Source organism: Oryzias latipes, chromosome 2, assembly GCF_053564925.1.
Source record: "Oryzias latipes strain Hd-rR chromosome 2, Olatipes_Hd-rR_3.1".
Classification (NCBI taxonomy): Eukaryota; Metazoa; Chordata; class Actinopteri; order Beloniformes; family Adrianichthyidae; genus Oryzias; species Oryzias latipes.
In genome coordinates this window covers 43,624,182-43,637,410 of record NC_136238.1, presented here as the reverse complement: position 1 = coordinate 43,637,410, position 13,229 = coordinate 43,624,182, and the positions used below count along the sequence as shown (strand labels likewise).

Genomic DNA, 13,229 nt, shown 5'->3' with positions numbered 1-13,229 from the left:
TTTTGGACACACACACACGCAGACACACGCACACACACACACACACGCAGACGCACACGCACACACACACGCACACACACATGCGGACACACACACACACATGCGCACACGCACACACACGCAGACACACGCGCACACGCACACACATGCGGACACACACAAACACACACATACACACACGCACACACACACACTCACACACACCTAGGGGCATTCAGTGGAACCATCAACGTAGTAGCATGTTTTTGGCGTGTGGGAGGAAACACGGGTGGAATGAACAGACAAACTCCACACAGAAAGGTCACAGCTGGGATTTGAACCTTCTCACTGAGAGCGCTAACCACTGCTCCACTGTGCACGGAGTCTGACCTTCATGAAGGCTTGGTGAGGCTTCTTCTTCTGGGCAAACAGTGAAGCTTTTCCCGCTTAGCGCCCTCTACTGGTTGCAGACTGGAAGCAGATTGAAGTTGTAATGTGAAACAGCTGAAGGTCAAATCTGCTGTGAAGAAGTTTGGTTTAGTCCAGACGTGTTGGACTTCAAACTGTCATTTCCACCAACAACACCACCAAGAGCTTGTTCAGCTGGACCACAACAACACATGACAACAACACACATGTCTACATGGAAGTGACAGTGTGACCTTTGACCTCACACTGAAAGTGGCCTCTGGCCTCTGCCGCCACGGCGACTGAGTGGAGCGGCTCCACGGCTGCTGGTGGTGTTCCAGGTGATGGAGGATGTTTTCCAGGTGTCTGCTCCTGCAGAGGTCTGGATGGATCTGAGCTGATCTGAATGTGCTGACAGGCCTCTGAGGAGAAGAGACTGACAGAGGAACCATGAGCTGAAGGAGGCTAAAGGCCCAGGATCCAGAAGCAGCTGCAGAGAGACCACCAGCATCAGGATCAGGATTCCAGAGGGGCGGGGCTCAAAGTGGGAACAGACTTTTTGCTCCTTGAAAGCAGACGAGCAGAGATGAAGTCACCTGGAGACAACGACTCCTTTCTGATCCCTGGAGCTGAAAGTCATCCAATTGTCATTTGGATGTCAGCAAACTCTAGTCAACATGAGTTTGTTCACTTGATCCCAGACTTGGAAGAATCAAACACTGGAGGCTCTTGATGTCGATGTGCACAATGTGCTGCAGGCAGAATCAACAGGAATCCAGTTGAATCCAGATGTTGGAAACACAGACGTCCTACAGCAGGGCTGCTCCTTCCTGCTCCTGGAGATCTACCACCTGCCTGTTCTCCAGCTCTCCCTGCACTCCTTCCTGCTGATCACCTGGACCAGGTGTGTTCATCCAGTCACAATCTGGAGACATCTGATGGACACAATCAGCAGCTAGCAGGGCTTGGAGATCTGGAAAACAGGCAGGTTGGTAGATCTCTAGGACCAGGATGGAGCAGCCCTGTCTTCCAGCTTTCATTCCCAGAATGCAACAGTGTGACTGAGAATGAATGTTCTCCTGCTGTTGCTGTGAGGATTCTGCAGGTCCGTTCTTCAGTGGTTCTGGTGGTGTTCTGTCTGTCAGTCCCTCCAGGTTCCTGTCAATCATCAACATGTCTTCATGTCTGTTGTCTTCAGTCAGTAGAAGTCTCTGTTTTCAGCTCTACATTGTCAGATCATCAGTTTTTGGTTTCTCCATGGATTTTCTCCTGTTTCTGTTTCTGGATCAAATCTTGACGTTTCTGCCTCTGAGTCCAGTTTCTGGATTTTGGCTCCTCCCCTTCCTGACAGCTGGATCCAGTGTGACTCCGGTTCTATGTTGGATTCTCTTCTGCATCTGATCCTCTAAACACAGGAAGTTGTTGTGACTGGAAGGATTTGGATCCAGAAAGATGGAGAACCTGAAGGATCCAGAGTGGAAAGAAGGCTAAACCAATCAGAAAACATTCTGTTCAACAGAAACATTTAGTGTCAGACCCGGAATGAGGAAGCTGTGACCTCACCACAAATACTCTTCCTTTATTTTGAAAATCCCCTGCTGTTTGCAGCTTCCTGTCCCTGCAGGATCTGCTCTGTGTTGAATTCAGACGTCTGGCTAAAGTCCAAAGTGACTCCTGGACTCATTTAGAGCCTTTTTCTGAAACCTGAACGTCTGGAGGCTCTGAGTCCGAGCGGAGCTGCAAAGACACGAGCTGCAGCTCAGAAGAAAATGGTTTGATACCAAACTGGGGGGTTGGAGACACTTTGGATTCATCTGGAAAGCTGCTTCACACCCAACGGGATTCACGCGGTGGGCGTGGCCACTTTCAGTGTTAAGTCAATGGTACAGACGCCCTCTGAGGTCCTTTGGCGCCATTTGAGCGGTGGGCGTGGCCACTTTCAATGTTAAGTCAATGGTCCAGATGCCATCTGAGGTCCTTTGGCGCCATTTGAGCGGTGGGCGTGGCCACTTTCAATGCTAAGTCAATGGTACAGACGCCCTCTGAGGTCCTGCGGCGCCATTTGAGCGGTGGGCGTGGCCACTTTCAATGCTAAGTCAATGGTACAGACGCCGTCTGAGGTCCTGCGGCGCCATTTGAGCGGTGGGCGTGGCCACTTTCAATGCTAAGTCAATGGTACAGACGCCATCTGACGTCATGCGGCGCCATTCGAGTGGTGGGCGTGGCCTCTTTCAATGTTAAGTCAATGGTACAGACGCCATCCGAGGTCCTGCATCGCCATTTGAGCGGTGGGCGTGGCCACTTTCAATGTTAAGTCAATGGTACAGACGCCATCTGACGTCATGCGGCGCCATTCGAGTGGTGGGCGTGGCCTCTTTCAATGTTAAGTCAATGGTACAGACGCCATCCGAGGTCCTGCGCCGCCATTTAAACGGTGGGCGTGGCCACTTTCAATGTTAAGTCAATGGTACAGACGCCATTTGAAGTCCTGCGGCGCCATTTGAGCGGTGGGCGTGGCCACTTTCAATGTTAAGTCAATGGTACAGACGCCATCTGAGGTTTTTTGGCGCCATTTGAACGGTGGGCGTGGCCACTTTCAATGTTAAGTCAATGGTACAGACGCCATCTGAAGTCCTGCGGCGCCATTTGAGCGGTGGGCGTGGCCACTTTCAATGTTAAGTCAATGGTACAGACGCCATCTGACGTCATGCGGCGCCATTCGAGTGGTGGGCGTGGCCTCTTTCAATGTTAAGTCAATGGTACAGACGCCATCTGAGGTCCTGCGGTGCCATTTGAGCGGTGGGCGTGGCCACTTTCTATGTTAAGTCAATGGTACAGACGCCATCCGAGGTCCTGCGGCGCCATTTGAGCGGTGGGCGTGGCCACCTTCAATGTTAAGTCAATGGTACAGACGCCGTCTGAGGTCCTGCGGCGCCATTTGAGCGGTGGGCGGCGTGAAGGTCTGGCAGCAGCGTGACGGTTTGAGTGACAGCGGGTAGAAAACACATCAATGTAGTGAATGGATCCATGGTTCTCCTGAACTTCCATTCATTCTCTTCACCTGCTGGTTCCCTCTGGGGGCAGCGGGGTTTCAGGAAGCGTCCTGCCTGCTGGTGGCCAAAGGCGGCTTCACCCTTCAGTCTGCTGCAGGGCCCATGGAGCTGGAGCATTGATCTGGCTATGCGGCTCCAGGAGGAGAGCTGGCGGCCAGACAGAGAGCTGCTGCTGATGGAAAGACAGCCTGATCATCTCCTGAACTTTAGCTTTCTGGTTTCCATGGAGACCATCAGAAAAAGGTCCCTGATTTGATTCTGGTTTGTAGTTTTCCTCTGGGGTTAACATGGGACAGCAAGCCTTCAAAGTGGGTCAGAGAGACGGAGAGACGGCGGAAGCGTCCGTCTTTCAGACTCATCAGGAGAGAAGATGACTGAACGGAGAGAATCTGAAGGATCCAGACATGGAGACGTGATTCCCCATGATTCTGGAGAACTCTTCATCATCCAGAAACCTGACCTCTCAGCATCATCCGTGTCTTCATGCAGTGGAAATGACAGAAACACAGACACCGCTCCATGTCGCCATCAGGCTGAAAACATTAGCTGGAAGCTCCGCCCACAGGCGGCGTCCAGCTCAGGAACACATTTGTGGACAGACGGCGAGCAGAGAATTATCCGCGCGGTGAAAGAGAGGCGGTCAGTGTGGACGCAGCTGAACAGAAATGTATTCATGTTCATGAAAAACAAAGAGGAAACTTTTGAATAGGAGGCAGAAAGGGCAGGTGTTCAAACCCCCCTATGGTCCTGTGTGTGCACGTCTGACCAGCATCAACCTGTTATTTCTGTTGGTTCTGATCCAGAAAGGTTTTTAATTACCATTTATTTGTCATTACTGTTCAGAGTTCATATAGTTTTGCATTTTTCAAGAGGTTTTCTGAACTTTTTGAGCTTTTCCAGTCTGGTTCTACTGGTTGTATTGGAGTTTCTACTGTTTTTATTGTTGCTCCACGTGACCCAAAGGTCTCTGCTCGTCCCTGCTGTGCAGCTCTGTCCTTCCCCTCTGTCATGTGTTCATCCGTCCACATGAGGGCGCCGTCTAGGTCATGCCTGGTGAGCTGGAAGCCAAGAAAAGGAGGGAAAAATGGAGAAAATGAAAGACCTGAGGAAAGCTGCAGTTCAGCCTTCAGGAAGAAAAGTTTAGACCAATAATTACAGAAATAAAAGATAAAAAAATGTTTTTATAAATCTGAAAGTCACCAAAGTGTTTAACAAACTTTTTTACAAAGTGAAAAGGTGAAATGTTTGTGTGTTGGAAGTCCCAACCTGACAGATGAGCAGAATAATAAGGCAGGCAAAGCCGTAACACTGCCCCCTGGTGGACAGGAACTCAGCAGTGCAGCTTCAGGATGGAGTGGCTTCCAACAGATCAGATCAACGTTCTGCTCTCTGCTAAAGAGGCAGAACGTCTCCTTCTAAGAAGAATCCAGAGTTCCTGATCACAAACATCAACTGAAGCCCAAATCAGAGCTGATCAGACTGCATGGAGCCCAAGCTCCAGAAAAGAGGAGAGAAGAAGAAGAAGAAGAAGTCGTCCACATGAAGCTTCACCTTAGAGGAAAAGAGGAGCTGCTGAACTAAAGTACTCGAGTACTGAGGAAGACTTTCAAGCTCTGATGGATTCTGTAGAACATTTGGAACTAGAATGTAGAAAGTGCTTCAGTTCCATCAGCTGTCAGTCTGCAGCAGCTTCATCTGCTGCCTCCATCCTCTCTCTGTGAGTCTCTGCAGAGTTTTTCTGCAGCTGCTGGTTTTTCTGCAGCAGCAGCAGCAGCATCAGAGCCAGAGAGCCAAAGAAAGTGGAAAGTCTGAGAAGGAAGCAGCTCTGAAGCTCTGCAGCTGACGGTGCAGCTTCAGGACTCATGAGGAGGAGCACATGCACGGCTCTGATGCTGCTGAACGTCTGACTGAGATGATCCACATTCAGAAGAGAGTTTCAGAGTGAAAGACGTGTGGATGAAGAGAATCCTGAAGGTTTCTGTGCAGACATGAACTCAGTCAGAGAGCATCTGAATGTTGGAGGATCCAGAAGAAACCAGGAGCTCATGAAGGTGGTTCTGTTGGAGCAGAGAGCAGAACTCTGATCCCAGTTTCAGGAACAATGCAGGCTCATGTTCTGGACTGAAGAGTTCTCCTGAAATGTTCTGTTCAGACTTCTTCAGGATCACATCTGTGTGTGAATGTGGAGCTTTGTCTGAACCAAGCTGCAGCTAGTTCACTTTGAAGCTCCTTCAGGCTCACACAGCAACAATGACAAAGACTGAAGCTGCTGTGCTGCCCTCTAGTGGCAGACATGGCATCTGCAGCACACATTTCTGCATTTCTCAACATTTTTGAAGCTCATCCAGAGAATGCCAAAAGTCTGCAAAGCAGTAATCAAAGCTAAAGGTGGCTACTATGAAGAACCTACAATATGACATATTCTCAGTTGTTTCACACTTTTTTGTTATGGATAGAATTCCACATGTGTTCATTCATAGTTTTGATGCCTTCAGTGTGAATCTACAATTTTCATAGTCATGAAAATAAAGAAAACTCTTTGAATGAGAAGGTGTGTCCAAACTTTTGGTCTGTACTGTAAATTAAAATTTTAATTTTTTTTTTCTCTTAACCTGTAAAAATCTGTGAATTTATTTAAATCTTTCCCAGTTTTTTATTGTAAAAATCTTTGAAGAAGACACAGAATCAAGAAACAGCTTTAAAATCTTTGCAGATTGTTGGTGAAATATGTTTGGATTCCAAAGATCTTTAATTTTTTAAACTTTTATTTTATTATGTTACATCTCAGGTATATACTTCATAAATGTGTTAATCTAATCTTAATTAAATTAAGTTAATTTCTCTATTGTTTTTTCACTCTTATAATAAATTCAAAACTATTGCTTGTTTTTGTTATTAAGTATACAGTTTAATGTTTATTTACAGTCATAATTATTCTCTTTAGAAACAGATTTTTAGGATCTTTTTGCTTGAAATGTTCTTGTTTTAATTTTTTTTCTTTGTTTACTTAATAAATTTATTTATTCATGACTGTAGTTTAGAAATACAATAAACGAATGTGATCAGGTTTAGTTAGTCTCTGATGGGTTTTGTAGTCAAATGAGTCAATGAGTTCTATCACTAGAGGAGACATCACGTGGTTCCTCATGGGAGGAGAGCACCGCCATCTTGGTGAGGTCAAGTTACTGCTGCAGTGAATGCATGTGAACACATTTTTTGCGTAATACCAGTTCATTGTTTGGGTTTCAACTGCCAAAATCAGAAAAATGAGTCCATGATGGAGGAAGGTATATCATTTCACAGGTACGTATTTTATTTTATTTTTTCTTTTAAGGCTGCAGGGGCTTCATTAATAGAACACATGTTGACATCCATGATGCTGCAGGGCTGTTATCAACATGCTACATGATGTACATTTATTTTGCTGTCAATATAAATGTACATTTTATTTTGCTAAACCTGTATACAGCATACTAGGCTATTTTTACAGATTTATACATTTCTGACTAAGTGACTGAGTCAGGTTTCCAATGGACTCAGACTTCAGGAAAAAATGGATCTTAGTTATCAGAGTTAACCCAGATGGATCACTGTGGAACCAACTAGAAATACAGTCTGGCTGTTCAAAACATTTGTGGAAACAGATTTTGATAAGAGGCCAGATTGTTTTTTTAGGGTAAATCTATTGTTCACTTTTGGACTTCTTTTGATTATTATTATTATTATTATTATTATTGTTATTATTATTATTATTATTATTATTATTTTTATTATTTCTGTTATTATTATTGTTAATGATAATAATAATATAATTATTTTTATTATTTTATTATTTATTGACTTATTATTTGTTTATTATTTATTGTTTGTATTGACTTACTATTGATTTATTAATATTATTATTATTGACTTATTGTTGGGTTTTTCTAAATAATTAAAATTGCATGTCAAAGAGGTCTAAAACTTCTAAATATTTAGAAATTAATTTTAAAAATTCTTTTTAATAATTTTTTTGTTTTTAAGAAGTCCTGCAACAATGCATTTTCATTCAAGTTTGAGCTTTTAAGGCTGACTGTTTCACTTCTTTAACAGCAACAAATGATGTATCTATATGTACATTATATACATAAAATATAATATATTTATATACATGTATAAATATATTTAAATCTAAAAATATATATACAGTTTATAAAAGCTACTTAGACACCACTAAAATCAATAGAAATCAATGTCATGTGGGCGTCGTCGACCTCACCAAGATGGCGTCGCGCTCCGCCACCGTCGGCCAGGCTTCTAAAGCGGGCGTGTCTCCTCTAGTGATGGAAATCATTGATCTTAACATTGGAATGAGACACAGTGTGATGACGTCACAACAGCTCTCAAATAGCTTCCTCGATAGATTTTTTTTTTTCTATTTTGATTTTCTTTTCTTTATTATCTCCTGAATTAAAACTGTTTACAAATATTGGAAGCCCTTTTTAAAACTATATTGAAGTTCAGTTAAGCAGTTTCTACGTTTATTTTTCAATAAAGTTTCTCCACGTGACCCGGAAGTAAACAGCACGAGGCGCTAGTAGCGTTAGGTTGTTAGCAGGCTAGCAGCGTTAGCTTGTTAGCAGGCTAGCAGCGTTAGCTTGTGTTCAGAGGTCGGTGGTGTTCTGTTGGGACGTTTGTGAGGTTTTTGGACAGAAAGGACGATACGTGGTTCGTGTGGGAACTCTCAGCATTTTCCAAAGTGTCGTAAATGAGTGAAGAAGTGTTGAACGGAAAGACAACGTGGATTGCTGTGATTGTGAGACTAGCAGATGATCGATCGGAGCTGCAGTGAAGAGGACGGCGGTGTTTGTGGGAGTTGGAGCTGAAGATCGGAGCAGGAACCATGTCTTCAGAACCTCAGGAAGGTTCTGTCAGAGAACAACTTTCTGCTGCTGAAGGAACCATCGTCCAGAACGAGGAGGAGCTCTGTCGTCAGCGCAGACTGCTGGATAGCAGCTGGAACCCGCAGCTGCAGCTACACGTAGTCGGTATGTGACTAAACATTTTAAGTTCTTTGGTTGCCCTGATCTTTTTGTCACTGGAAGGGATTGTTTCCGTCTCGTCCGGCCTTCACTGATTCAGATGGTTCTGGACGTCCAAAAATGAAATGTGCAGAAATGAAAAGAAACACAAGAGTCTGCATGAATTATCAAACCTTTTCCAATAGGGGAGACGTGGAGAAACACGACCTGTTAGTCTCTGTGGCTGTCCTCTCTCTCTGTCCTCAAGGCTAAAAGGCCGTTTTATTATTCAGTAAGGGAAGATGTAAACATACTAGATTCGTCATTAGAATGGTGTGTTTGTGTCTAGTCTGCATTGCAGGTGTCGTGGCTCCATAAACACTCCAGTACAGAAAGAAAACAGAGACCAGAAGTTAGAAACCCGGGACAGAAAAATAAACTTCCTGGTTGAATGAACGTCAAAATGAAAAGGAAACAAAAAACAGCTGCTACCCTTTTCTTAAGAAGACACACTTGTGTCTTCCGCACCCCCCTGCCGGTTCATCACCGCGGTATTTAAAAATCCCACACTGTCACAGTTCTAGCCATAAAGTGAAAGAGCATAAAGACAACTAAGCTGGCGTATTCAGGACCTGAGTGAGGAACCTTACAACCGCCCAGACGCATTTCTAACCGAGCGACCGCATTTTACAACTACCTGCAATCCAAACTGAGCGGTGATCCCGCCTGGTTCCTCTTTGCACGCTCACCTGGGTTTGTTCAGGGGTGTCTTTGTCACTCTTTACAAGACTCGTCAGCATATTCGTGTTATAATGAATATTTTGTAGAAAAGACCGTCTTTATTTTAATTTGTTGCATATATTTTTCAAATTTTAATAGAAATATGAATCATGATTAAAGTAATCAATAGTCATGAAGATACTGAAGCTACTGTCACCTAACCTTCTGTACAGACTGATCATTACCTTATTGTCTGACTAAAATAAGGAATATGTCAATAATTCACTTGTTTATCTTTAGGAATTTTTCATATTAAAAAATGGATCAGATTTCATCAAAAATCCTCAATAGCTGTGAAGATGCTAGAATTTTTATGACATAACCTTTATTAAATTGGGAAGATACGGTAATGATTAGTCAGTACAGGAAGTTCTGTGTCAGTAACTACAACATCTTTAGAGCTAATTACAATGTGCTGTTTCAAATTCAGAGTCACATTTTATTCTGCACTTTTGAAGATGCAACAACAAGGTAAACTGACAGAACCATCACTGTCATGACAGTACAAATAGTAAACAAAATACCATACATTCAGAATAAAAAAAAAGTTTTTAGTAACAAAGTGATTACCGTAGTAACCTTTCGGTCATTTCAAAGTTTCAAACAATACTTAAATGTATGTAAATATTAGGGGATGGAAATTCATGTTGGTGACACCAAATAATAATTTGAGATCACCCAGGTAGACGCAACGCTGCACAGATCACCTGGTGTGAGACATATTTTTGTTTTTGCTCTAACATCACCTGTCAATCATCAAAAAAATATCACCAGAAAGGGGCGGAAGCAAGACCCCAACCTGAGCGAACGCAGCTGGAAATTTAGTACTGAACTGACTGAAAGCTGCCCTACAGACTACAAAACAATGCATTATGGGACATGTATCCTGATGGGTTTTTGTAGTTCAGTGATCCATTAAAATAATTTAAAATACCTATTGATTAAAAAAAGGCTACATACATTACAAACATTCAAATCAATATAAAATATATAATATCACAGATCATACTGAAGGGAAGAGGCATATTAAAACGAAATTGAATGTCAAGGACTACAACTTCCTGTTTCCTTCAGTCTTGCTTTAGCTTCGCCTTCATGCCCACCCCCCCGGCCTAGTCCCCCCAACGATCCAGGCGCGGCGCTGGTTCACCTCAGACACGTCTATCGTTGCATTTTCCCCACGTGTTTTAAGTGTGTCTAAGACTAAATCGTGTTGTTGCTCGCACATGTTTAAAGTTCAAGCCCCCGCATGTCGGCGTGGGACATTTATGCTCCTCAGCTGACCATCTCCCGGGGGAGCAGTGTGCTGCTGTAACAGCCGTGCATGAGAACCATGGTTTGCTTCGTGAGTTTGAGACCCCTGCTGTACACTCTGGCACTGGTACACTAGCCAAAGGTCTGAAGAACGAATCGATAGTTCACTTATTCATAGCTCAGACGCACATATCAGGTTGTGATGATATTTGTCTCCGTTTCCTTCCCACAGATGTTCACGCGCTCAATTATCTCTAGGCCCCTCCCCCTCCACGCATTTAGCCACTTACAGTGAATTTGCCTATTCTTCTCACACGCATTGGCCGCCTCACAGACGGGCATCACTCAATGAAACGCGAGTGTGTGTTCGCGTCTCATGAGTATGTGCGCGAGTGTGTGTGTCTGTCTGCGTGCGTGTGCGCTGGCGTCTCATTGATTATTTCATTGCTCATTGACGTGCCCCTTCCACGTTTAATGTATAAAAAATATGGAGGGTGGGGGAGGCAAATTTACTGGTAGCACATGTGCGACTGGATGTGAAATTCAGTCGCACACTCTCAAATTTTGGTCGCAGTCTGGAGCCCTGGCCTTTATTTTGTTGGGACACGACTGGAAACACAAATCCACGTGATTGTTTGAACAGTTTCTAAGGACTGAGCCACATTTCTGCTTTAAGCTCACACACCGCCCCAAACAAAGCTGCTTTGTGTGCTGGCGGTCCGAGCTCTGCCCGGATACACACTTTTAGACCCGGTTCTCCTGAGTTCTGTAGCTCGTTCACCTAGAGCTGGGAGACGGATCACAGTCCTAAGTCTCCAACACATAGCGCACACGTAACAAAGCGTCTTCCCTATCCCTCAAACACAAAGCTGTAAGTCCGCGCTCCACCGGTCCACTTGACTAGTTAAGCGCGGGAGCGGACTACTTCTTTTCTATTTTGCTCATTTGTTTTGTTAAAGTCACTTCCCTCAGTTTATACTGGATCCTCGCGGATGAGTCATTAGGTGGGTAATAAAATAAAGTAAAAAGGTAAAATAACAAATAATAATTGTATAACAATTATAATAACAAATAATTACCACACCCCCCAGACGATTTCATGGTCCATCCCGATGGTTTACTGCAAACATCGTCAACTGCCAATTTAAGGGACATCGCCCAACCCTATGGCTAATGCACTTAGCATTAGCTAAAATGCTATCGGTAAAGCGGACCAAAGTTCTGCAGAACCTCTAAGCAATAGATTCAAGTTGAGCGATCTGATGGATCAGAGGGATGTGTGCAACATTCTGAAAAAAGGCCGACATCGTGGTGATCAGCGTTACCAGTTTACTTCTGCGTGTGAGAAAGCGTGGCAGCACAACGGTGAAGGGCAGACTGTGATGTGAAAAAGCATCTTTGTCACCTTAAAGCAGGTTTCCCTCATTTTTTCGTGCTGCCTCATTATCACACTTTACTGTTTCTGGAAAGAATCACTGCTTTCAGGCTCCTGAGCCGTTTCAAAGTACTGGAGAAGGCAGGAAGGCAGAAGCTCCATTGGCCAATGTTGTAATAAACAGCATTTTATTTCCCCAATAGAAACTAATTGGTTAAGGCATTGTTTTCAACCTTTTTCGAGCCAGGGCACACTTCATCCTAGACAAAAATCTCGCGGCACACCAGCATCCAAAAATGAAAAAAGGTGAAGCTCTGTAGTCTGTATTGATGGACAGTCCCTCTGCAGTCTCACGTGCATTTTTGTGATAATTGTGGCAGAAAAAGGAGCTGGATGTTGCAGCTGTTTTTTTCTAAAAGATGTAATAAAAGTTAAGTTAGTTTTCTGTAATAATTTTTAACTAAATTATTTAAAATTTTACGTTGGTAGTTGTTTTTCCCTTAAGTTTATTAACATGCAGTTTTATGTAACCTCACAAAATATATATATATTCTTTCTAAATAATTATTCAATTTTTCAATGTGGGTGCAAAGCCAACTGTAATTTTTCAACAATTAAATGATCACAATATCTTTGATAAATTTACACAAAAAACTAACATTATTGTTATGTTTTCTGTAGCTCCACAAAAAGTGAACATGTTGAAGTTTTATTAGTTTTCTCTTGTCTTAATCAAAGATGAAGTCTGTGAAAACTTTAACAAAAATGATATGTCTTTTTAAATGATTAAATTGTTTCAATTTAGTTCAATTGTTTCTGTTGGCCACTTCACCTTAATCCTGTTTCTCAAATGTTTTTATTACTTCTATTTAAGCTTATCTTTTCAAAAGTGACTGACGTCTGAAAGCAAATTCATCCTTTAATCCAGACGTTGTTAGAAAAGTATCTCAGTTAGAAAGATGACTTGGACCAAACTATGGGATGTTTGGCTGTTAAGAAACACAGACCTTAAAGGAGAACTAAACTGTTGACCTCTGACTTCTAGGGGTGTGACAAAGTATTGATATGGTGATATATCGCAGTATTTAGTCCTGTGATTGATTCTCGATACGTCTTCATCAAGTATCGACCTTTTATTTACGTGTAAAGACCCTCTAAAACGTCATATTAAGCATTATTTGGCAAGACAATTCTTCTGAGGGTAGATAGTGGGCACTCGAGAGATTGGGTGTTGTGGGCGGACGAAGAAGAATACACATTCAAACAAAGATGGTGGAGGAAAACAAGGAGAATAGCTAGCGCACCAACTTAAAAGACGCACCGCCAGCATTAAAGCTGCATCACCCGGAGTTGTGTGACAAAGATGTGGCTGTTGCTGCC

The 13,229-nt window shown here is 43.2% G+C and overlaps 1 protein-coding gene across 4 annotated transcripts in view; it reads left to right on the top strand.

Annotated features, from left to right (window-relative positions):
* LOC144988904 (uncharacterized) overlaps positions 1 to 13,229 on the top strand; it is a 126,473-nt gene that overhangs the window by 96,062 nt on the left and 17,182 nt on the right. The window contains exons 1-2 of one of the 4 annotated variants that reach the window (XR_013652995.1): positions 7,608 to 8,147; positions 8,246 to 8,467. Coding sequence is in view for 2 of the 4 variants with exons in the window: in XM_078940229.1 (XP_078796355.1) it covers positions 8,323 to 8,467 (145 nt within the window). In the remaining 2 variants the exon portion in view is untranslated. Of the gene's footprint in view, positions 1 to 7,605; positions 8,468 to 13,229 lie in introns of those variants that run through there. The other 3 variants (XR_013652992.1, XM_078940229.1, XM_078940235.1) reach the window with 3 other exon arrangements.